This window comes from Rhopalosiphum padi, chromosome 1 (assembly GCF_020882245.1).
Source record: "Rhopalosiphum padi isolate XX-2018 chromosome 1, ASM2088224v1, whole genome shotgun sequence".
Taxonomy (NCBI): domain Eukaryota; kingdom Metazoa; phylum Arthropoda; class Insecta; order Hemiptera; family Aphididae; genus Rhopalosiphum; species Rhopalosiphum padi.
The window spans coordinates 65,179,530-65,207,462 of record NC_083597.1 but is presented as its reverse complement, the minus strand read 5'-3'; the positions used below and the strand labels follow the sequence as shown (position 1 = coordinate 65,207,462).

The following is a 27,933-nucleotide window of genomic DNA, read 5'->3' as shown; positions in this document are numbered from 1 at the left end:
TCATTTTTATAACAAATCGGATACAAAAAGAATATTATTGTTTTCAACAAAAAATAGTTTGGAGTTAATGAATAATTGCCTTAATTGGTTTTGCGATGGCACTTTTAATTGTTCACCTATTCCGTTTAAACAGTTATATACCATTCACGCTGTACATTATTCAAATGTTATTCCTTCTGCTTACGCTCTTCTACCCGACAAAAAAGAAGATAGATATGTAATGATGTGCGCTTAGTCATCATAAATCTTAAATGTTAAATGTATAATAAATAATATTTAATAGTATACAATAATATATATAATAATTGTAATAATAACATATGTATAATAATTATAATAATTGATAGCTTTAAATATAAGATAAAACTGACACATATGCACATATACACACGCACACACTCTTATCTGTATAAGAATTAGATATATAAGGAGACTGGTAGTCGCCGACAGGCCCCGGTGTGTTGTTGCCGTCTTTTTGTATAAGGATTCATAAGCGAGTGTAAAAGAATACACAGATCGTTATACAAAAGGCGTATATATTATTTAAACATTTGTAAAAATATAATTCATGTCTTTATAAAATAAAGTTAATTATAAATAAATAGTTAATTTAAAAATAAAGGTGTAATTATTTTAATATATAAATCAATCACATCACGAGGTCCATGTCCCCAGCACCCCCACTTCCAAATTTTGATTCAAAACCCATACCATTTGTTTGTACCTCGTTTGTACCTGTTTGTACCTCAACGGTTTTCCAACTATCCCTACTTTGATTTTGGTGATGCCGAGGAAACGTTGGCACCCCCACCTTTGAATTTCGAGTTTTACCTATACCAATCGTTTGTACCTCAGGTAAAATCGTTTGTACCTTAACGGTTTTCCAGTTATTCCAAATTTCTTAGGTGGGGGTGCCGAGGAAATGCTGCACCCCCACCTTTAAATTTCGAGTTAAACCTATACCAATCGTTTATACCTCAGTGCTTTACAAATTATGCCAAACCTAGGTTAGGTTACGTTACCTCAAGTAAAGTCGTAATAATCGAATTTTTTTACGTATGAAGAGTTGTTTTAAAACAGGTATACAATACGACTAAAATTGAAAATAAAATTGTATTTCACCTTTATTGTGAATCAACCCTTTTTTTAAAACTATATTTTAAATAGGGCGTAGACCGTTTGGGCGAATAACTATATACCGTTTGGGCGAGGGTTTAGTCAACTAAAACTACCGTTTGAGCGGTATTAAAATGCTTATAATATACACCTAACAATCAATTAAACAAAATCATATAAAATATGAATAATTAATAATAATAAGTCAAAAATCATATAAAGTATAAGTAATTTACAGTCAAAAATCATATAACACATAAATAATTAATAATAAGTCAACAATTATAAATAAAATTACATAAAATATAATTATAGTACAGTTTAACCCTTAAGTAATTTATTAGCCTGATATTTTAAACCTAAACATTTTATGTATTCTAATTGGCTAATGTTCCCACTTTCATATTTATTCCATGTTTCTTGCACAAACTCTTTTTTTTTATAGTTTCTTTTCGTTGAGCGTTAAGGATATATTTTGAAATGGAATTGATTTTAATCATATTTTCAGTCTGGATTTCTAATAATACTGCAATGACTTGATGTAAATGAGGGTGTGGTGTGTAAAATTGTTTGTTAAAGTGAAAATGAAATGATTCTGGTCATTTGTGGTTCTAGGATGGTCAAATATTGGCGCTGACGCCCACAAATAAAGGGGGAACTCTGAGTTTTCGTCTATGTAGGTGTCCAAAAAATAATCGGCAAATTGTACACATTCATTGTCAGCTGGCATAATTGATAACAACTCAGTAAATGCATCTCCTACTTCGGCTGGTGGCAAAAATGATATACCTCGCACACAGGTAAAAATAATTTCACTCGCCCAAACGGTACAAATGATCTGAATTGATAGTCGCCCAAACCATAGATTAAATATACTATAGTATATTTAATCTATGCCCAAACGGACTACTATTTTTTTGGTCAAAATTATTACCTTCGCCCAAACGACCACCGCCCTTTAAATAGGTACCTATATTTTTTTTATAAAAATTAATCATTTGTACAATATTATATTCAATTATATTTAACTGTTGAAGTTGACTACATAGCATTTTATTTTATTATCTATATTTTTATAACTATATCTATTATCTATAGGTATATAAGCTTTACAAAATAATTATTAACCATCAGAAATGTGTAAATGTTTATTTTTGATATTACGTGTAATAAATTTATATTACATATTTTATTTTAATTTGCTTTCTGAAGCTTCTGTCGTTAGACGTAGTTGAAAAAATATATTACATAATGTTTACATACTTTATTTCAACGTTTCTATTTAATTATAAAAAATCTATTTTTAAATTGACCATATAGAGTTTATAATATTAATATATTTGGTAATAACAAATTATATTTAGATTTTCCATTCTTTCTCCTTAAAACTATTTTAATTGATATTCCATAATTGTTTAATCATTTTTATCTTTACTGTCATACAGCATAGTTGTACATACTGTGTATTGCGTAGTTTTATTTGTATTCAATTTGACAAAAAACGGTAAGTAACTTATAAGATTATTTAGGTATTTTTTTTACTTAATAATAATTAATAAACTGACAGTTTTTAATAATTAATTACAGGTGTATCCACAACAATCCCAACTTGATTTAAAAAAATAATTTCATATTAAGCATTGTAATATCTTATTGTGTGGTAAGTATTTCTATTAATTAAAAATAAATATTAATTGTAGATATTAATAATAATATTATTAATTATTATAAAATAGCGAACCTATAAATAATAATAATAATTATTATTATTATTATCATCAAAAAAATTATTTGTGTGTCTACCATCACCTTTTGAAGTAGTAAAAACTTAAAAATTCAAATTTGAGAGTGGTTTTTAGTAGGCAATATTAATTATATTTATATTATTTTGACTTTGGTTGGGTCTTGGGTTGAAGGTAAAAATTTCTCAGCACTTTCTCCATAATAAGGAAAAATTCTGTCTGCATGGATGATTCTGAGTGGAAATGGTCTGTCAGCGTAGATATTTTAATATAATATAATAATAGGTAAGTATAGGTATGCTTGTTTACCTAAATATCAGTAATTCATTTTTTATAAGTGACGCTATTTATAGGTAGATACTAATTATATCACTTGAATTAGTTTTTGCCAAAAACATTGAATTTGTTATATTACTATATATCATACTACAGAAAATATTTAAATTAATGTTATAAGCTATTATGGTGTCTAGATGTAATCATATTCCCACGCCTAGCGCACGAGTAACTGTATTGCATAATAATAGGTTGACACCGGTTATGTATAGTCGCCGCCGTGATCGATTTATAAATAGGTAGTAAATATCCAAATATTGTCGATACGAAAATAATAATATTGCCATTTTCGATTTTCCAATAAATATTAATTTATATTTTTTATTTTAGATTTTATAATTCCTTGTTCCTACTGCCTCTACATAGACCGAATTTGATACAATTTGAAACTAAGTATCGTAAAGTTATCAAAAATTACGATTTTAACAGGTTTTTTTTTAATTGTAGAAGATATTTCGATTAAACTAATGGTTTGATTTTTGAAGACTGAACATATTTAATTTATATCAGTATAGAGCAGTGTACTACAGGTTAACAAAAAAAAAAATATAAATAAATATAAATCGTATATTTTGATCAAAATCTCGATACATTTATATTTTCGGGTGGCAAATGGAATCGAAGTGGTGACCTAAGTAATTTAAAAACATAAAAGTCATCACCACGATCGCCTCAATCTGAATTTCTATGATATCTATAGTCAACGTTTTACGTACGAAATAATTTGCTAATGTTCATGACTTTGATAAATTTAGTAAAAATTAAACAATTTTAAGCTTTTCGAATCAGTAAACATTTGTTTATCGATATTTATAGAAAAAAAACTAAAAAAAGGTGGGTAAGTGGATGTCGCTCTGCTGTACAGTAGGTTACAAGCGGGTCACTGATTAATATATGGTAAAAAAAAATTCCGAATATTTTTTCAATTTCAATTTTATTCTACTTTTCCGATCCAATTTTAAGTATTATATATATCATATTTTTTTATTTGTTAACCCTAGGTGACTAAGTATCAAAATTTCAATATACCGCCTACCTCGAAAATTGACTTCGATCAAATCCTTAAAGTTTTGTCAGAGAGAAAATCTAATATATTTGATAAGGGAATAAAGTTATTGAAAAGTCCTACTAATACATGCTGGAAGGATATAATTAATCAATTAAATTTTAATATTTCATCCAAGTACTTGTATTTAATTGTTAAACTGCGTTTCCTCGGCACCCCCAAAATCAAAGTAGGGATAGTTGGAAAACCGTTGAGGTACAAACGATTTTACTTGAGGTACAAACAGGTACAAATGAGGAACAAACGAATGGTATGGGTTTTGAATCAAAATTTGGAGGTGGGGGTGCTGGGGACATGGACCTCACATCACGTTATATCTTGAATACGAACTGCGATTGCAACAAGCAAGTCGACACAGGAATCAGAGAGGTAATATCATCAATTTATAATTATTTAACAAGTAATGATTTAGAAATATATAATAGTCCCCGATTAACTTACTAGCATTTTCTCAATCATTACACATATATTCAAATGTTTAAGGCTCTTAAATCATTAATCCAAAATTTAAATCCCGAGTCTATTATGATGGATTTTGAAAAAGCAGCGATGAATGCTGTTAAATCTGAATTTCCAAATACCTCAATAAATGGATGTTTTTTTCACCTATCACAATGTATTTGGCTCCACTTACAAGAAGCAGGGTTACAAAAAAATTACATACATGATTCTGAATTTGCCTGACATATTCGTATGTTACCTGCTCTTGCTTATGTGCAACAAAACAAAGTTATATAAGATTATGAAAAACTTTTAGATTCTGAATACTTTTCTGAAAATGAAGAACTTTTAATGTCAATTATAGACTACTTTGAGGGCACCTGGATTGGCCGTTTGCATCGTAGAGGCCAAAGAAGAGATCCGATTATCCCCATTAGTGTATGGAATTGTTATGATTTAGTAGCGGCAGACATTTCACGAACTAATAATTCAGTTGAAAGATGGCACAATTGTTTTTCGTCTACAATTAATTCATCCAAACATCCATCAATTTGGAGATTTATATATGCACTCCAAAAAGAAGAAAGTATTAATACTTTAAAAATTCAACAGTATGTCGCGGGTCAAGAACCACCATCAAAAAAAATGTATAAAAATAAAAGTGGAAATTTAAAAAAAATATGTGCACTGTGTAGATTATAATAACCGTACAACAGTTGATTATCTTCGTGGTGTTGCATACAATTTTCAATTGCAAATATAAAAACTATGTACCTTCATATTATTGACATCCATAAACGTGGAAAAATACTTAACATTATATTTTATTTTATATGTATTATTATTTATTAGTATATTATTATTATTATTATTATTATTTATTTATTTTTATTTAATTTTATGTAAACATGCGAACAATGTATGCACTAACAATTTTCGTATTCGAACAATTTTCAGGCGAACATTAGACGCGCGAGCAACTGTCGCGCGAACTATTTTCGGCGAACAATTGACGCATATCCAGACAACACATGCGGGTATGGCGTCCTCTTAAGTGCAAATAAAATTATAATTTTCAATTTTTTTTTTAATCCTTTCAGTTTCATTTCGCGCATCTAACTTAGAACTGCAAAGTATAACTTTTGTTAAAGCTTTTTGAATTTCAACAAATCTAATTTTTAAGCGCAAAAACTTCATAACGACCAGCCTATCTTGAGGGATTAAGTTTTTTTTATTGATAACCCATTTTGACTGTTGGATTCCTTAATTAAATCTGATAATATACGCCATCTTACTATACTATGTCCAAAAAAAACAAAAACTCGTTGAACAACATCAAAAAAGATTTCCATTTCTGTTACTTCTTTCACAGCATCATTGACAACTAAATTTAAATTATGAGCAGAGCAATGGACATAAGCAGCGCTTGGCTCAATGTCTTTAATTCTTTTTTGTAGGCCATTATACATACCACTCATATTGGCAGCCCCGTCATAGCCTTGACCACGGCACTTGGCGATAGACAATCCCTTTTTTTCAATATTCGGCAATATTAGTTCGGAAAGAGAAGAGGCTGATTGATCAACAACTTCATGAAATGCTAAAAAAGTTTCCTTTACACAAACATTTTTGGGTTTCCGTATTCATCTTTTTCTATAACACAATAACGATAAATTTCACTTAACTGATCAACCTTTGAAATATCTTGCGTTGTATCAATTATAATGGAAAAAAAGGAGCTTCTTTAATATTAAGTATTAACTCGTTTTCGACTTTATTTGAAATTAACTGTATTAGTTCATTTTGAATTTTAGGGCTACAGTAGTTTACTTTATTATTACCCTGATTAAATATTTTTTCTAGTACTGGATCGTATTTTGCAAGTAACTCAATAAAACAAATAAAATTGCCATTTTCTCCTTTTCCACTACCGAGCTTTTCTCTGTGACCGCAAACAGGTAAACTTCGCATAGCTAATGTAAGAGTAATATTTAAAATTCTCTCTAAAATCGGACGCCAAAATAATTTTTCTTTTTTTTATACTCTGTTCTATAAGTCTATTCAAAATAAGACCGGACCTCGGCGGCCGAGTTGTGCGCACGGGCGTGGCTAATTTCTGCGGCTCGGCCTGACACGCGATCTATGGTGGGGGAGGTGCCTGACCGTCGCAAACGAAAACTGGTCGCCGCCGAGGTCCGGTCTTATTTTGAATAGACTATAGTTCTTCGTTTAATGTTTTATTCAAAAATCATTTTTCATATACTAGACAGGAAATGTAGTGAACGTGTGATTGCTCGTGTCTTTTAATGCCATCTACTATATGTTTCCAATCACAATAACCTGTAGTCCATATTTATTGAAAGCCAGTGAATGTGCGATCTCCAAATAACCAGCATGACCTACAATACGCTTTTTGAAGTATAATCGAATAACATAGCCACGAACGTTCGATTTTTAAACCAGATTTGGACACTGTAAAATAATACTTTTCTGAAAAAGATCTACCGTCTGAATTTTTAGCGAAAGGCCCTTTAACTTTAGGTCTACTATGCTCATTTTCAATTATGAACCGTTTAGTTTGAGCATCTAAAACGATTTCTTTAAAATGTCCTATATCCGTCGGATCAGAAGAAATTTCAATAATATTTTTAAAAACAATATCAAAAGATTTATTTTGATTCGTACCTTTATATGAACAGCATGACAACATTTCTGGGGCGAATACTTCACTTTTTTCAGTATCTACAGAACTAAGTTCAACACTTTCTTCACTATTAACCTCGGTATTAACACTTTTAATTATTATTTCACTTTTATTTTCACGAGGAGTGGTACTAGAAAAAAAAACTACTGATTTTAGGCAATTTTAATAATTTTTCTTGTTCTGCCGTTTTACTTACGCTTTTCATACCCATTGGGTATTTTTTACGACATGATTGATCACAATATAAGAATACGAATCACTGATTCACAGCAGAATGCGAAAACAAAATCGGTCAACGATTAACGACACGTCATTGACTAATAACAAAATAAAATATAAATTAAAAGAACATCGAATAACAATGACTGAACGACAGTCACTTTTTCCTATAATAGTTCTAATCTAATCTAGTATCTAAATAAAAAATATTATAAATTATAAATGTTACGCTCGGTTTCAGAGACAAGCGATTGCGATACGCTTCATTGTTATTTCTGTTCTACAAATAACAATATCATTATATATATAATAATATTAATATCGACAATATTGATGAACTGGTAAATAAAATAATCTATAAATATAATCGTGATCAGTTATTAAATTTATTTTATTTTACAAGAATATACATATATTTTAAAGAGGATCGTATTTATAAATTTCGCTATAATGGTGATTTGTTTTTTATGTACTATTTTTTTTTTGACGGGCACTCTAGAGTCATTGGCCAGTGGCCCATTACCCGTCATACCACCCTATCGTTACGCCACTGAATACACTTTAATATTATAAAATTAATAATAACTAATAATCTATGGGATTCCTTAATTAATATTCTTAAATTTAAGTTTGATAATAGGTAGATTATACCACAGACCTGATGGATTATACAATAATTAAATTAAAGATAACAAAACATTCTACTGAACTAAAATTGTCTATGTTGTATGTATCAGATGTGTAGCCAGGAATTTCAAAAAGGAAATGTTATTCAAAATTGATTGACAAAATTATACACAACAAATTAATAACTATATGTATACCTTGTACAATTGTACTGCACGTACTTGGTGTAGTGGGCCAACAACTGGTTGTCGAAAACACAGGTCGTGTCGAAATAAAAAGTGTCAAAATATTTCGAAGTGCCGTTTATAGTTTTAATTGAAAATATTCTAAGTCCAAATGACTAAATTCTGATGTAGACAGACGTGAGGGCGCTAACCCTGATAATTCATGTCTATTGGAGTCCTGTCCAGGGTCACTTATATAGTCAGTGTCCCCCGATCTACTAAACATGTGTCCTCTGGCCTATTCCTAAGTGCGTTATTCGTTCTCACGCTATTACGCATTTCAGGATGCACGTGCGATGATATATTATATGACATCTAGTGACGCTTGCCCGTGCGCGTGTGGTCAGCCTCGCTCGAGATTCTCAGAACTCGAGATAATTTGAAATCATATTTTGATTATAGGCTTATAATAATATAATGTATCGTGGAGTTCGTTCATCTCCGAAGGTTACAGTCATAGGTATGTTTTTAACCCTCCTATTGTCTGGGCCTAATACGTTACCTCCCAGATGTGTAAATACTCCCCCATTACATATAGATATTTATTTCTACGTCGTAGTATTCTTATTGCGCGTTATGTTATTAAAATATATGGGTAATTGTTATCCTAAAACATAAGACTACGCCGTAGTATCCTTTATTATGTATTATATTATTCGTATGGGACATCAGAGCACGTAGCATTGGCTACGCAACTGGTATATATCTAAGATGGAGATAACATATGTATGTCTTGCGTTCTCCTAATAATTATTAGATTTTAGAAAATTTATAAATTTTATTTCTGTAGTTTTTTTATTTAATCAGTTGGTAGGACTTTAAAATTCCAGGAAATTACCACAATAAAGCTTTCGAGTGATTTTATTCACGGTCCGTATATTTTACTGAAAAAAATTATATTTTTAAACCGTATATGGAAATTATAGTCCTAATTAATAAGTCATCAGGCAGTCTGTGACTACAATATGGTTGAGAACTACTATTTCCATCTATGTTCAAAAGTTACATTAAAAACGTATATAATTTCAAAATTAACTAGGACATGATTTTATTAATAATTTTTTAACCTATAAAAATCTACTGCATTACAAATCTACATAACATTGATTTATTTTGTAAGTTTACCAATTGTTGTATTCATTTCAGTCACTCCATTTTTAAATTGCACTAGAAATAATAAAACATGACATATTGTATTAGACCACGCGCATTATATGTTGGTATAATTTATAATTCTTAAAATGTTTAAAATCAAAGATCTAACGTATTTTATGTTTCAAACACGATTCCAAATGTTTTAAAAATTCTATTGATGTTAAAGCGTTCTTATTTGGTCTTTTCTAAAATTATGAAAACAAATATAAGTGTTTATTTACGTAAAAATATCCAGTATATATTGTTTAATTGTTTTGATTTACGAGTATAATTTGAGAAGAGTTACAATTTCTTCAAAAACAGATTATTCGTAAATATTAAATTTAACGTTTCATTTGAGTTGTGTATATATTTTTTAATAACTTACAAATACACGTGTATAACGATTTTTCTCGTGTTACATCATTTAGTTTTTTACCTGTTAAAATTATATTAATATCAATTTCTTAATAATCCAAAATTGGTATATATTGTATAATTTTTACTGTACCTATATTATTAATTAATCTTACGTAGGTAAATGAGTCGTTCGATAATATTAAGTTGCTTATTTATTAAACTTTTGCTATCTAAATCTAAGTATACTAATGCTAAGGGATCTAATAATTTTTATCGTATTGTATACATATTAAATATAACCTAAATTGCGAAGTAAACTTTTAATAACAGGAAAAAAGTGCATTACACTCTTGTACATATGAATTATATGCATTACAGAGTAGATTAACATTTTTTTTATTAGTATAGGGTATGTAACATTATAAACCAAAACCTAATTGTTTATTTTACACGGAAAGTTAATTAATTATAATTTAACTTTTATGTATATTATAATATTATACGAACAGCGGCATAGTAACATTACATATTTTCAGAGCTCCATTTAGACAGTATGTACATTTGAGATTTTTGAATTTTGTTATGTACATTATTTTGATAAAAAACCACTTGTCCGCACAAATTGAAAACTAGTCGACAAAATCACGCAAATTATCCGCAAAAGGATGTATATAACAAAATTCAAAAAATCGCAAATGTACATGCTGTCGAAATGGTGCTTATTTTCAGATTTTCAGCACAATCACATATAATTGCGTGTTGATATGGTGCCCGTGTAGGAGACCATCATATTATGAAACAATCAAACGTACTTTGGGAATACGATGATTTGAACTGCAGTTGGTTGCTTGATAAATTGGTAAATATCAAGAAATAGAAAAAAAGGGTGTAAGAGGTCTCTAAAAAAGGGGTGGATTACTTAAAATAAAACGAGCACATTAATGCCGGCCAGTTTTTTAACTTCAATTAATTATTTGAACTTTATATTTCATAATTTTCAAATAACATAAATAATCTGGACATAGAAAATTTCTAGTTCAAACTTGTTACAACTCCATATTCTAATAATTCATTGGCTGGTTGTGGTTATTAATATTGAATATTTAGGATTGTAGCAATAATTTTATTGTATCCTTAATTTATTTTTATTTTATATTGAATCATTTTAATAATTAATTATTTTATTTAATGTATACGTGTTATTTACTGATAATAATAATAATAATTTACGAACGTATTTGTCGAATAATTTCTTCGCGGGTTTGGGCTAAAAAAAAATACCAACCAAAATTAATTATTAAATATTTAATAATTGTAAAAAATTTATATTCAGAATTGGAGGAGTGCGCAGGGAGACAGAGGTTCTCTACTATTTTTTTCACTGGAACAGGGGGACGGCGTAAAGTTTTTTTTTTAATTATTTATTAAGGACTACAAAAGTAGCAAGAGTGATGTGTGACGATGTAGAATATTGGAAGTAAGAAAGTTGAACAGTGTGGGAGCTAGTATCTTACTTTGCGGGACACCTGCTTTTATGTAGTGGATTTGTGAGATTTTTTCCTTGCAACGAACGACAAAGGAACGATTACACAAGAAAGATTTCATAATTAAATATTAGGGGCTGGTAGGAAACGAATTTCATTAAGGAGACCTGTGTACCAGACGTGGTCAAACGTCTGGGCTACGTCGAGGAACACACCTGTGTAGTACTGGGTTTTTTCGAATTTTTGAGAAGGATGATAAGAGATTGATAGGTCGTTAAGGAAAGGGTAGGTCTGGGGATTTATCATGTTTCGGAATAATTATAGAGTGTTTCCAGGAATGGAGAATAAAGGAGAGACAGAAAATTGAGTTAAAAATAAAAGTTAAAAGTAAAATGATTTTTTTGGGTTGATGTTTTATTCTTCGGTTTGTTAATAGTTATGCTAGGTTATAGGTTTCGGTAAGAGGTCGTATAGGTTCGGTTTCCTTGAATCATCAAAGATTGGAACAGCACAAGGCAATTAGGTATTTTTCAACGAAGGATGTGTGGTCAGTGTTATTTATCTCTGGATGACAGGTGTGAAATCGCTTTTTAGCTGAGAGGCAAACAGGTTTGATTTTTCAGAGTTAGTCAAGACGAAAGTTCTATCAGGATATCTAATGGGTGGAATTTCATTTTTTTTAGGTTTAAAAGTCTTTTAGTAGTTTTCCTAATTGAGTTGTTTGAATTGGTTATATAGTATATGTTTCTGTATTGTGTGTGAATAAGGAGATGAATAAGGTGCCAACGGGTTTTGGCTCAACATTTTTCGGCAAAAATATTAGAGAGGTGTTTAGGGAGAATATTATTATTGAGAGGTAGACATAAAATTGATGAGTCAAGTGCGGCGATTTTAATAACCAATGTGAAGATCAAAATAGAAGAATTTATCTCATCGGTTGTTTAAAAAAAAATATTTTAATAATAATACATACTTAGAAAAGTAATTTAGTATGTGTATGATTGTATACAGTATATTTATATAATAGGAATACATTTATTGTACCTTATTGTTATTGTTTTACTAAATTCAGTACTTGTTCAAAAAGTTAAAAATACGTTATGTATCTGAATTATTCAATTATTTAAATCTTGTGTAAAATAATTCTATACGGTCCCCTATAATCAATGGCGATTGAATTGAAGAATATATTTAGATTGGCTGAATCTTCTTTCCACGTCGTTGTTGGTCCATATTTAAATTACGTGATTTGTCCGGGATTTAAAGTAATATCTTTTTCTGCCATTTCATACTCACCGTTTATAATGCTACACATTTTTAGAAGTATTTTAAATCCCTCATTCTTCTTTAGTTTCAAGTCTATTTTAGTTAATATAGATTATAGGTGGTATATGTATTTCGATTGGACAAATAACCCAATAATTATATACATTCATTAAATAAATACCATTTCAGATTAACAATATTTTTAAAAATGTATTTATGTATATGCAACTGTATGCATTATGTTCAAATTGTACAAAAATATAATTGTTCTATTTAATCGAGAATAAGAAAAATCGTGGATATATTTGACAATTAATCAATTTGAACTTAAGGAAAAAAACATGAAAATGCATAGAAATCCCAGCCTTGATTATAATTATGTATAAACCGCTTAAAATCATCACAAAAACAAGTGCTTGCAACTCATAAGAATGTAAAATATGTAAAAAATAACATAATACGTAATAAATTTCAATAAGATTATTAAATTAAAATAAGTATTTGAGCTATTATTCAAACATAATTATATTATATTGTAAAAAAATCCACATCTTGTTCATACAAGATATGTAACGAATACTGCGGAGAAATTGTAAGGTTAGTGACTAATCTTAGTAACATAAGGTACAGCGTCTGTCCTGTATGGTTATGCTTGACGATAAAATAACATCAAATTCTATCTATATTAGCCACAAATCAAAGTAAAAATGATGAAAATTTGATAATCCAGGTACAAGAGAATAGTTAATAACTGTCTTAGCCAGCGGTGTGTATAGTTGAAATAATGGTATTCAAATCATCTATAAATCTTATAAGGCCTCTCACCAACTGGACAGTTTATTAATACAAATAAAATGATTACAAATGGTAACGTAATCAAAAATATTGGTATACATAATAAGAAGAAAGGTTAGATCAGTTACTCGACAAGGTCAATATTGTTAAATTTAAAACATTAATGATAAGAACCATATTATCGTTAATTGCACAACTTTACCACTTGGACTATTAGAACCATTAGTTTTAAAATCCAAAATAATTATATATATTGTTTATACATACGATACAAAAAAATACGATAAAAAAATCGAATTCAAATTATTATTATGTTCAAAAGTTCTGGTTTCCCAATTGAAAATATTCAAAACTATATATTTATTCCAAGATTAGAACTATGTGGTCTGTTAGTGCTCGCACTCCTTGCTAACCAAATCCCAACAAATTTGTCGATCTCATCCGAATATTGTTATTTTGAGAGATTTGACAGTAGCGCTTAGTCGGATCGCAACAACACTTACTAAAAACAAAACTTTAATAGCAAAGTATCATTGAAATTAACCAGTTGTCACGGTGAGCTAACTAGTATCATATTGGTACCAGAGAAAATCTGGAAAATGTAATTTCACACAATGACTTTCTTAATATTAACTGCGATAGAATCAATTCTATGGAAAATGGACGAGGTGACTCTCATGGAAATTGAGTTCAATGTCCAACCATACACTAGTTAATGAATTACTATGTTAATTATTCAACAACAACCAGCAAAACAATCATAGTTATACAATGACACCTAATTTAATATATCGATTATTTCATTTAATCGAACATATCATAATTACTAGGTATGCAATAATTTTGAATCCAAATGTACGATTCAAATTAATTCAGTATCAAAATTTGAAGGACAACATTATTTAATTATTTTCTACTTAAAATACATAGTAACAAATAAAACAATTTACTTACTTGTCTTACTTTTCAGCAATACAATTGTACTAAACAGTGATTTATAACCTATTTCTACAATTATTAGGCATTAATTATTTTATATAACCAACTTCAAACGAGATATTTTTAATTTTTATAAAAACTACATTTGAATCAAAATGGATATAATTTCATGATTTACAAATATATTGCATTGATTTACAATAATATAATATTATCAGTAGATAATCTCTTATTTTTTGTATTACCATTTTTTTTGTCCACTAAAATAAAACATACGTGAGTTAAAATAATCATTTATTACAAAGCCATTGAGAAGTGGTATCTTTGGTTTTAATGGTACAAAGAAGTCCAGTTAAACTGTATACAATATTATGATCGTTATAATCATTTAGATTATTTTGATTAATTAAATTCAAAGTATAACACTCAGGATTTTTGATTAAAACAGACATGAATTAAAATGTTATCAAATATAATAGAACTTGTATTAAACTCAATAAAACATTTATTAAATTAATTAATTATTTACAAATAATGTTTTCATTAAATTTAAATTTAAATACTTCAAAGGGTAGTAATTTGTTTTATTCCTAATTATATCTGTAATATATGATATGGAAATATTCAAGTATAAAATGATTGATTACTTACACAAAATGTTTTTTATATCATTTATAATTCTTGGAACTGAAATACACGTTTATATATAAATAATTATGTTTTAATAATTTATAAAGCAAGCCTTTTGAAAATATTATCAAAGATAATAATAAATTAATAGTATTACGTATTAGAAGTTGTGGCAGGGCCGTTGTTAGAATTGGAAAGAGGGCATTTTCCCGAAATGCAATTATATAAAAGGCGCGATTTCATCGAGTAGCATTTTAATTCTCAATTCAATCGTGATAATTTATAAAAACAAAAATCTGTCGTTTATTTTTAGCGCAATCGCGACACGCTTCTCGTCACGCAATCGCATATTGGAAAAATGGAAATCATGCTAGGGTATTTTTTTTTTTTTTTTTAATTTATGAGGATTTTATACTTTTATGGTAGTAGAAAAAAAATTGAATGCGGGGGCGCAGATTTTGGTGCTACTGGTTCTTGCTAAGGCCGCGAGTTGCAGTTGTGTAGCCTATCTGTTTGGACATATTATGTGCTAGTGTTGTGTAATCTCTCTCTTATAGCTTTCGGGTTATAAATTCTCATCTTTAATTTTGATAATAGGTAGAATTACTCCAATATTAAAGCATAAAATGGATTTTGTTAAAGGAAAATGTCCTATGTTGTATGAAAGACAGTCATCACATGCGAATATGTGGTATCCTTATAGCATCAAATTATTAAAAGCTAAACATATAAACATTATGATTTTTATACGTATATTATTAAAATTACCATACCGGTCATTAAAGTTATATCATCGTTACCTAACAACAGTAAAGCAAGTGTTTATAATACTGTACACAATATAATTATTTTAACCTTATATAAAACAACATAACAGTTTCAAAAAATATTCCATGTTAAAACGATTATGAATATTTTATAATATATTTATCATAAAATAGTGTTATTCAACTAAACTCTAATGTCTAGGTATTTTTGTTTTCGTTAAAAGAAATATTTATTAAATTACATCTTTAATTCACTATTGTTTGGTACATCATCTGTAAAAATATTCAGTATCTACCTTAATGCTTCAATGCTCTTTTTTCTGTTGATTAATTAATTTAATATTTTTTACTCACGGTAAAAATCAAAAATTATTACATAAATCTGTTTATGCTATTTTTATTTTATTTAAACAAACAAATACACGCCCATTATAAAAATAAAAGTTTCGTTCTTATTTTTGCCCTTGAACTCAACAGAGTAAAATATTACTACGTTTAATATGATAAGTTAGGTATACATATTAAATTCGATAACAAACAACGGTTTGGACATAATCGTTTTGTATAAAATTAACTAAAACTGTATTTTCTATGAACATTATTAGAATATGGCATAGAAATAAATATTTTAAAAGCTATCAAAAGTTAAAAAATATTCGTATTTTAGATTTCCTTAAAACAATTTTTATTTATTTGAATGATCTACTCACTTAAAATGTCATCTAAACTATCTGTAAAAATATATTTTATTATTTTAGATTCTGAACGGAGTTATGAATGTATTACATGACGTGGATAATTGCATTCGTATCACCCCGATGGCCGTATTATATATTAACTAAGGATTGAAGTGTAATTGTATTATTGTTAACGTGGTTCAAGCAATGCCACCGCTGGATTTCAAACCTTGTTAGTCATGGTGTTGAATTATATTTAAAACCCAGAAATCTGATGGTTTCATATTAATAGAAAACTAATTTTACAAATGTATTAGCGTATATGTAGGTAAGGTAGGATGTAATATGCCAAAAACATTTGGGGAAGTGTACTCAACAACTGTTAAATGTACTTTTCTATATGTTTACATATGTATAGATTTATTCTGTGTTAATTTTACACTGAAATAATAATATATTATTTTACTGTTAACATATTTATTTATATTTTTCAAACAAATGTTGTATTTATCCTCAATTTTCCAAAGTTTATTTTTTCTTAAAAAAATAATAAATAAATGTATATTTTGATTTTTTTTTTTTTTTATAATGATTAAAGTTGCAAAAAAATATTTGTCTAAGAATAAAACGTTTATAAACACTTACCTAAGCATGTCAAAAAAGAGTTGAATGTATTCTCAAGAAATTTTAAATTATATTCTTGAGCTAAAATAAGATTTTAAGTTATAATTAGTTATAACACAAATTAGTAAAGTTAAAATATATATATTTTGTAAACCGATAGGATATGATTGTATCCATAAGTGGGCATCTCATAAGTAATAGTCTCCCTATCATATATATATACAACTTGGAGTCATTATTGACAGAAGGCTAACATTATCTTGGTACGTTAAAACAATAGCAGCCAAGGCATCTAAGTCTGAAATGGCACATGCTAGATAATATCGGTGGCCCTTATCAGTGCCAAAGAAAGCTTCTCTTTACTGTGCTCGAATGCCATCTAATGTACGGTTCTCCAGTTTGGTCTAAAACTGTCATATCAGTAGTGAGAATTTAGGTCAATCTAATAAGGCCTCAGAGACTAGCCACGAGCCACGTTAATGGCGATCAGAGCTTACAGGACAGTGTCAGCCGAGAGGTACAAGATATGTGCAACGCTTAACAACGTCTTGCCAGCCGGAAATCCACCAGTATCGCACGGAAAAATTAAAAAAAAAACAGAGACAAAAGACAAAATAACTCATTGACAGATATGGTAGAATTGTTCACCGAAAGTACATTGGACCCATTGTGTTTTATCGGTTGTTGGAAGATGGGCTGAGTTGACTCTCCCCTAAATACTACTCACTTACAACATGACGCAAGGAATGACAGGATATGGATGCTTTCAGTTCTATATGCATCGGATAGGCAAGGTCCAGTTCTCTAAATGCATCTACTGTCTCTGCATATCTGACTTTGATTAACTATTTCATTGCCCTAGATAGGAATATAGGATGGATCAATGTCGGAAATCTAAACTTGACTTGGACATACTGTCACCACGGGCAAAATGTCTGAACTACTTTGTGGATCAACCATCTATAACCTCTAAACTGACGAGGCTGAAAAAGTTACAGCTCTAGTAGCTGTGGAAGAATTTCATAGATTATTCTACTGCATGGTAGAAGCAATAATGTTTTCGAAGCATTACGAAAAGCGATTGAGACAGCACCACGAGAAACTGGACCAATCTGACGACTGAGGTGCCACAGACCACTGCTCTTCACTGGATTGTATGGTACTACGGGAGGATCAGGTAGTTATGGCAGCCATGACGATGGCTATAATATATGCCTCTGTAATTTTGTAGTGATGTATATTGAATTTGTAATGTAATCTGAACATTCTTTGTTCAATTTACAATATCACATAGGCCACGGGGATAAATATTGTGCGAATGATTTACCCTCATATGTGGCGATACCGCCGATACCACAAGAAAAAAGGATAAGATTATATTATATTACATCATAATATTATACAGAGTGATCCATTTAACGTAAGACACTCGTTATTTCAAAAACTATTTAATGTTTTGAATTTTAACATTTTTTATATACACTTATTATTTTAGTCGGTGAAACTACGATCAACTTTTAATTTTTAAATAGCAACCTATGTATAAAATTTAAACAATTTTTTGTTATTTTTTTTATAAATTTTCCTTTAAAATTTTTTTTCAAATCATTCGTTGACTAGATATAGCCAATATAGGTCCTTAAAATCTGAGTCTTTTTTGAAGGTGCTATAAAATGTTAGGATTTTAAAGACCAGTTATTAATATTATGTACAATCAACCCAGTTAAACGATAACCATAGTAATCACTACTCCACTAGTCGGTTGGTAGGTTATTTATTGTCAATATGCCAAACTAATAATAATTGAAGAAGTATAACAGTTAATAATATAAATAACTAATAACAGATAAGCAAGAAATAATTTTATGTCAAATGCCGGTTAAGAGTATTACTTCTATTTTTATATTGTATTAAAAGTGACAGTCATACCACAGGAGAAATAAAATGTCATACTAGACATTTTTGGGTATAATATTAATACCTACATTAGTTTACGCACACTGTTATACTTTCAAGTTAACCTTAAACGGCTTAAACTTTAAGTATTTTCAACTATTTACCATGTTTTGAAATATTTTATCATCGTTCATAATATTTTTGATGTGAATTGTGGTTTGTGAATATGTGATTAATCTTAAATCTTAGTTCAGTACTTAATTTTTGGATTATGAATACTAATTAAAACAAGTAAGTATATCATATTTAATTCTAAAATAAAATAAGTAATACGTAATGGTAATTCGTCAAAATGTGCTTTTTACGTTACTGTAGTTTGTAATGTATTTTACTATTTTATTTGAATATTTTAAATACATGTGGTACCTATACCTGCCGTATTCTTATGCATGAGAATTAGATACTTACTTGATAACAATGATTACATTATTTTCAAATTCATTGATAAGTTTTCCTTGAAATTGAGCAGTTAAAAATTAATAAAAATAATTTTAATTTACCTACGTAATTATTTTTAATATTATACTTTTTTTGTTTTAGTCAAATCTGTTATTCTACATAAGTTACAAATTTTACTATACAAATGTGTCACTCAAATTATCTTACACTCATGTGACATCATATTATCATAATAGAATATTATTCAATCACCCAAAATGGCTAAGACATCTTCTGTTAGAACAATAAATGGTCAATATTTTAAAGTACCTATTTGAATTCAATTGAAATTCTTGGTATTCTAAGATTATCGAAATTCCATATCAAATTTTATAATGAAAAATAATAATATATTTTTTGATCATTTAACATGACTTTAAAATTAATTAACTACGTATCAATATTTTCATTTAAAATGTCATTTTTTATATAAATAATTTGATTTTTATTCTCTTTTTTTAGCTAGTAAAATTAACTACATTAATAACATTTCACATAATTATTTTCAACTGCAAGAAAATGATTTTAAAAGAAATTTTCACAGTAGAAAATGAAATAATTTTTATTTGAAAATTACTAAAATTTACTTAGTATAATACTTAATAAAAATATAAAATTAGTAATTTTATTTAAAAATAAAAATAAATATATATATAAAACAATTTAGAGCAAAGATTGATCATTTCTTGTGCTAATTAAAATGTGACGCTACTAATATAAACAAGTTATCTAGTTAAGATTAAAGATATAGAAAATTACATATATTTTTAATGAAAAGATATAATATCTTAAATGCTAAAAATCTCTAGCCATATTTATAAATTGTTTTCTATAACATTGTTAAAATTTGTTCAAACAATGTACTTTAATTTTAATTAACTTTATCTAGGATTGTGCATAATATGATGATCTTTGATATTTTTTTATTAGTTTTAGACTTACTCGAATTTTACAATAATTGCATTAGGGAAATTTGTCCAAATTCTAGTAAATAGGTTAATGGGTATATCAAATTATCAATGTATTCATTATAGACCAAAAATTCCACTTTAAGCAGTTTTCCACATTATTGAATAAAACGGAAAAATTCCAGATTATAAATTCGTATCAAGTTTTTATACTGATAAGCTGATACTTTTTAATTAATGATAGACATGTATTATATTTTGACATTTTTTTTATGTATTTGAATCAGTGGCAGTCAAACGGATGGGGGAGGGGATGATGGGAATAGATCTCCCAAAAACTTATATTCTTTAATATTTATAACAATTACATTATTTTATATTTTTATGTATACTGTACTATAATGTTAATGTATTTAATTTTTTTCTCAAAACAACGCCCCCGATTATTATCTAGATTTTAGACTCATTCTTACTGTTAATATTATTAATATTTAGTTGCTTATACAAAATATACGGGAATTACCCCGCTCGACGATTGTGAATATTCAATAACAACACACTCTTCACTTGTTATAAATAAATTACCTACTAATTTACCTTAATTTAAAAAATTTATGTTAGGCATAAGTATTAAGTGCATAACCATAAATTATATTTTAATGATTAAATGCGTATATTACGTTAAATGTATCTCCTTGTATAAAGACATATTATAATATTTTTGGGTATTATTTTAACTTCAAATAGTATTTATGATTACAAATACAAATTTATTAATATATAGTCCTTAAGGATTAAAATCTATATTGAGGTCTTTGAATTATTATTTACACATTTTTTACGCATAATTTCAAACAAAATTAAATATTTACATGTCATGTCCGGATCTTTATAAGTATTTCTACCTAAATTTAAAAACATTTAAATTGTCAATTTTTCAAAAAAAAAAAAATTATACACAATCTTATATTTATATTTTAAAAAAAAATAGTGGGGAACCATACGTTTTACACATATTTTGTCATATTATTTCATACTTATTTTATTTCTAAAGATTTATCATTTATGTAACAAAGGTGTATATAATTTCATTAAACAAATAAAAAAAAAGAGTGGGTCAGTAGGTCTCTATAATGAATGTATTAAATTTGAATGCAATACAGGTATCATTGTATACAAAAACAGAGAACAGAGATGATTTGTCTGTCTAGGATATTATATTATATATTTAAATTGTAATATATATATTTTTTTTTATGCAAGTAATTTATAATTATCAATTTCTGGTGAAACTTTCAAGTTTTTACGACTTTTTGAATAACAACTAATATTTTAAATCTTTTTAGGTTATATCGTTATTTTACGTGATTTCGTAAAAATTTAAATTTTTTACGCTCATAAAATGTTTTCTATATATTTTTACCGTTCCTCACGGACAGCCACGCAGTACGCACGTACGATACGTTGTCTCTGAGCTGTGTTATGCAATATTCGTTAATCTTAACGGATTTTAATCTAATTTGTTTTCAACTCTACATAAAAAATATATATACACAACGAACTTCAAACCACACTTACAAGTCACTTGTGCCAGCAACCATCTCAACTCTCAAGTATTATTAAAATTAAACTAATTAACCAGCTAGTATTAGTTAAAATACGCAAAATATCACTATCTGTCATCCTCGGGCACCGTCAACACGGTGACCTCTGAACTAAAGATTAGACAATCGCACCATGCCCGAGAATCCAACCAAAAATAAACCACCCAAAACCGTACCGTCAATTAAGATAGTAAAACAATCAAATACCCATACAATTAATAATGATTCTACATTATCAAACTCTGAATGGCAACAACAAAAGTCTTCGAAACGTAGTCTTCCTAATTCACCTGTTACTCCAGACAACAACCAGGGGAAAAAACAAAATTATTTTTCTCACCAAACCGGTTCTCCGCATTATCTGCAGATGAACCTTCCAACGATCCCGATATTGCCGACAATAATGATGTTTTTAATCAAAATGAATCTGAACACGTAATTACTCAAACAAGAAAAATAGACCTATCACCACCAATATACGTAAAAGGAACAATCAACTTTGCCGAACTTAGAAATGCAATTACCGAAATAATTGGACCGGATAGCTTTATCTGCAAATCAACTATCTCGCATATAAAAATCCAAACAAATACATCCGATAGCTATAGAACACTTATCCACTTTTTAAAAGATGAGAAAGCAGAATACCATACATTTCAGCTTCAATCTGAAAAATCATTCAGAGCAGTGATAAAAAATATTCACCACACAATCGATCCTACTGAAATAGCATTAGCACTAGAAGAAATAGGATTCACCGTAAGGCAAGTGACAAACATAAAACATCAAAAAACCAAAATACCACTGCCCTTATTCTTTGTCGACCTTGCTCCTGAATCTATTAGTAAGGAAATATTTAACATAACGTCCCTACTTAATACTAAAATCAAAGTTGAGGAACCTCATAAACGCCGTGAAATTCCTCAATGTCAAAACTTACGGCCATACAAAAAGCTATTGCTCACACTCTCCTCGCTGCGTGAAATGCGGTGGAACCCATCTTATCACAACTTGCAAAAAATCACCTGACCTGCCGGCCAAATGTGCTATCTGTGATGGCGAACATCCAGCCAACTACAATGGCTGTGCTATATACAAAGAACTGCAACAACGTCGCCGCCTACCATTCAACTCAAGACATAACAACCAACATCATCAACCGAAATCAACCAACCAAACGACGAAACCAAATTACCAGCCAAATCCGCAACCATCAACGCAAAATCCAAGTACTCGAACAGACCAATCATACGCAGAAGCAACAGCAAATAAAACGAAAAAAAAATTAAATTATAACGCACTATCGCCAACCCCGTCCTCCAACACCCGACCTATACCCAGTCCTGATAATAATGATATAACAAAATGTTTAGATGAATTTAAATGTCTAATTAACCCACTTATCTCTCTCATCACAGCACTCATGTCTAAACTTTTAAATGACACACACAACAAATAACTTAGTCACCCAAAACTCTATCATGATCCTTTTATGGAACGCGAACGGACTAAAAAACCATAAAGATGAATTCCTCATTACACTCAAAGAAAAAAGAATTGATATCGCTTTAATATCCGAGATCCATTTCACTAATAGTTACTTTCTCAATATACCAGGCTTTCGTCTGCATCATACCAACCATCCGGACGAGACTGCTCATGTAGGAGCCGCTATCTATTTTAGGTCCTCTCTCACATCTCATCCACTCCAAAAATTCCAAACTGACTATATATTATAGTCGTGCGCAGTATCCATAATAATCAACAATATACCTGTTTCCATAGCAGCCATTTACTGTCCTAAACATAAGATATAACCAATTCAATATCTATTTTAATACCCTCGGATATAACTTTATAGTCGGTGGTGACATAAACTCTAATAACATTCAATGGGGATGCCGGGTCACAAACCCTCGTGGAAACTCACTCTTACATAGTGTAATAAGCAAAAATCTACAAGTAATCTCACCTACCAACCCGACTTATTGGCCAACTTCCTCTCAAAAACGACCGGATATATTAGATATATTTGTAACCAAAATTCCCAGCACACTCCACTCATTAATTAAAAATCTACACGCTCCATGCTCAGATCATTCCCCCATACTACTCTCAATCGACTGCCAGCCTCTATCCAACCAACATAACCCAACACCATTAAACTCTCATATCAACTGGGATAACTTCCATTAGTCAATACTGGAAAAAACCAGTCTAAAAGTCCACCTAAAGACAAGCAATGATATCGATGAAGCAGTGAATCTTTTTACATCCAACATCCAAACTTCAGCATGGGAATCAGCGCAACCTACGCAATCACACACATGTAACATGATCATTCCCTTTTACATCCGTAGTCTCATAGCACAAAAACGTCGCGCTTGCTACCTATGGCAAAGATCAAAATATCCCACTGATAAATCCCACTACAACATGCTTGCGCAAAAACTCAAACGGACCCTAGCAAACTATAGAAACAAATCTTATACTAATCACTTACAATCACTTACGACTAAGGACGGTTCTCTCTGGAAGGCTACCAAACAACATCTTCGTATACGAAATCCCCCAGCCATCCTACGCAATGCAAACGGAAATTGGGTACACTCTGATGAGGAGAAAGCTAACATATTTGCAAACCATCTCGCTGATACTTTTCAATCTCATAATACCATTCTCCTTCCGGAAAAAATTAACATAGTTGAACAATTTCTTAACTCACCACTACAAATGTCCCTTCCACCGAAGCATATATCTCCTGCTGAAGTTCGCTATATAATATCCAAACTTCCCAGGAAAAAGTCTCCTAGCTATGATCTAATAACTTCTGAAATACTCAACCAACTTCCAAAAAAAGTTATCGTACTTCTCACCTATATATTTAACTCAATGCTCCGATTATCTTACTTTCCTTTGTTATGGAAGTTTTCCACTATCATACTCATTCTCAAACCAAAAAAACCACCCGACTGTCCAACATCATATAGACCTATTAGCCTGCTTCCAATACTGTCAAAAGTGTTTGAAAAATATTATTAAAAAGAATCTTAAGCATTATCGCAGAATCAAAAATCTTACCTGACTCCCAGTTTGGTTTTCGTACCAAACATTCCACGATACATCAAATTCACCGCATAGTAGATAAAATATCATTTTCTCTAGAAGAAAAACAATATTGTACTGGGGCCTTCCTAGACGTTTCTCAAGCGTTTGACCGAGTCTGGCACGCAGGGCTTTTATTTAAGCTGAAACTCATCCTACCGTATACTTATTATCTTATACTCAAGTCCTACCTAGAAGATCGTTTCTTCTCGGTACGTTATGGTTCATCTATCTCCTCACCAAAACCCATAAATGCAGGAGTCCCCCAGGGCGCAGTCACTGCTCCTCTGCTATTTAATATTTTCGTATCTGATCAACCCACACTACCCACTAGCCTCATCGCTGACTTTGCCGATGACAAAGCTATTATAACCAATAGTCATGATCCATCCATTGCTTCCTCGCATATTCAAGAACACCTATCCCTCCTTGAAAAATGGTATAAGGAGTGGGGTGTGAAAATAAACGAATCCAAATCTATACAATGTATCTTCACTCTTAGGAAGGGAATATGCTCACCTATTACTCTAAACGAGCAAATCTTGCCAACCGCGCAGAGCACTCGCTATCTAGGCATAATTAATGATCAACGCCTCACATGGTCTCCTCATCTTCGCAGCAAACTTCTATCCTTAAAAAATCGATTTCGTCTTCTCCGCTCTCTCCTAACCTCCAACCACATAAAACTACCAATAAGCTTCTAATATATAAACTTTATCTTAAACCAATGTGGACGTACGGAATTCAATTATGAGGCCCTGCAAAAATTTCAAACACTAACCGTATTCAACGCTTCCAATCCAAAACGCTCCGAGCTATAACTGAAGCACCTTTTTACGTGTCCAACCAAACCTTACATAATGATCTTGCCATCTCACCCGTCTGCGATGTAGCTAGAACTTTTTATAAACGATTTAACTTATCTGCTAAAAACCATGATAATCCCCTAATCAAAAGACTTGCGTCGGCAAACATACCTGACAATCCTAGGAAAAGACTAAAAAGGCGGTGGTGTCGGGACCTATTAATTTAGTTAATTGCCTAATTTTATTTAAATTTTATTGTTAACTTATAGAAATGTATATAAATAGCTGACTAAGTGTCTTCACTGGAAGGCTTCTTAAATCTGTCCTTTCTTCAAGCCACTTTTTATTCACTTATCTATTTTACTTATTGTTCAATTTTATGTAACAGATTGTAAATAAAAAAAAAAAAATTAAAAAAAAAAAAAAATATATTTTTACAGTTATTGGAAGGAAAACTTATGGAGGATCTTCTATTGGGTTTTTTAACCTTAGATATAAATCACAAAAATATTATGAATTTTCAACTTCAAAATTCCTTGCAAGTTCTCGCAATTTTGACATATTTTGTAAACATTTGAACTTTTAATGCTTATAAATAAAAATTGTGACTAACGATTTTTGATTTTTTTTTTTACTACGATAAGAACAACTTATGATAAACCTTGTATTAAGTTTTTAAGATTATTTGAAAAAAAACTAAAGACTAAAGACATGTTAGTCTACTACGGAGAAAAAATTTACGTCGGATTATATATAAATAGATTATTAGTTCTGCGAACGCACGTCGCAACCGGCATACACAATTTTGTATTTTTGTATACTATATCTATATTACTATATTTATATTACTATATTACTATTACTATATACAAAAGACCTATTAATATTAAGCAAAACAACCTATTTTTGATTTGTAAATAAAATCTAATTTTATCAGCGCAGCGATGGTACGGTTATTTTTAGCCGATATGAATGAATTCGGGATACGTTATTCATAATAAAATACTCAACTTTCTACTAAAATGATAAAATACATAAATTATGAATTGACAAAATGTGAATTTTTATTTATATTTCTGGTAAATCCGAGGGTCCCAAAACCTACCCAAGATTTGTCAAGAGGCCAATTTGGTCAGCAAATATTAACTGTGGGTCAGCTGACCTCCTGACCCCCCTCCCATAGATCCGCCACTGTTTCCAACATTTACTAGTATACCTTATAATATACAATATTATATAAAAATTAACTTAAAAATCTTAAAGAAATGTATAAATACACTAAGAACAATCAATTCAAAATTATTATTCAGTGAAATATATATTTATTTTTTAATTAGCTTTTAGTGTATGATGACTATTATAGCTCAAAAGAATGATTTACAATTACGTATATTTTACATAAAATATATAAAACAATCAATCGTTTCATTAAATTTGCATTAATACTATTTACTTACAATAATTAAAAAAATCTTTTCTATAAATTTTAAATGATTTGAAACTTGACGATGGAAGTGCTGAACAAATTAGAATATTAATTTTATATATTAATGTGTAATACAACAACAATGAATCAAATATACCATTGTCCATTAACCATATTTTAATAATTATATAATATGTTCTCTGATCGCGTTTGAATCCTTATTTTTAGGTCATTCTAAGGTAATATCCTATAATTGCTAATAAATAATATGGATAACACGTATTTAAATTTAATTTTTTTTTTACGATTTAAATTCATTAGTACACGTTTTGTTAAAATAAAAATAGTGAAGACCCACGTTTATCTGTTAAACCATTGATTATAGAATAGACAGATAGCCCATACAATGTTAATATTTGGCGACTATACGTAGGATGCAGCCACAATGGAGCGCTAGTGTAGTCGGGATGCAAGGTGGTGGTACCCCGATCATAGATTTGTAGCATGGATGTACAGGGGGAGGGAGGTAGCTTGTCGCG

The 27,933-nt window shown here is 29.6% G+C and overlaps 1 protein-coding gene, 1 long non-coding RNA gene and 1 pseudogene across 2 annotated transcripts in view; 1 reads left to right on the top strand and 2 right to left on the bottom strand.

Annotated features, from left to right (window-relative positions):
• LOC132918031 (uncharacterized) overlaps positions 1–27,933 on the bottom strand; it is a 225,907-nt gene that overhangs the window by 23,390 nt on the left and 174,584 nt on the right. Inside the window, exon 14 of the mRNA XM_060979081.1 lies at positions 9,601–9,642. Coding sequence (XP_060835064.1) covers positions 9,601–9,642 — 42 coding nt within the window. The remainder of the gene's footprint in view (positions 1–9,600; positions 9,643–27,933) is intronic.
• Positions 4,636–5,860, top strand: LOC132918534 (uncharacterized; annotated as a pseudogene).
• On the bottom strand, positions 15,105–16,170 carry LOC132918033 (uncharacterized). The gene is made up of 3 exons (XR_009660368.1): positions 16,093–16,170; positions 15,857–15,883; positions 15,105–15,140 (listed from the first exon to the last, which is right to left on the bottom strand). It is a non-coding gene; the product is annotated as an uncharacterized LOC132918033 (long non-coding RNA).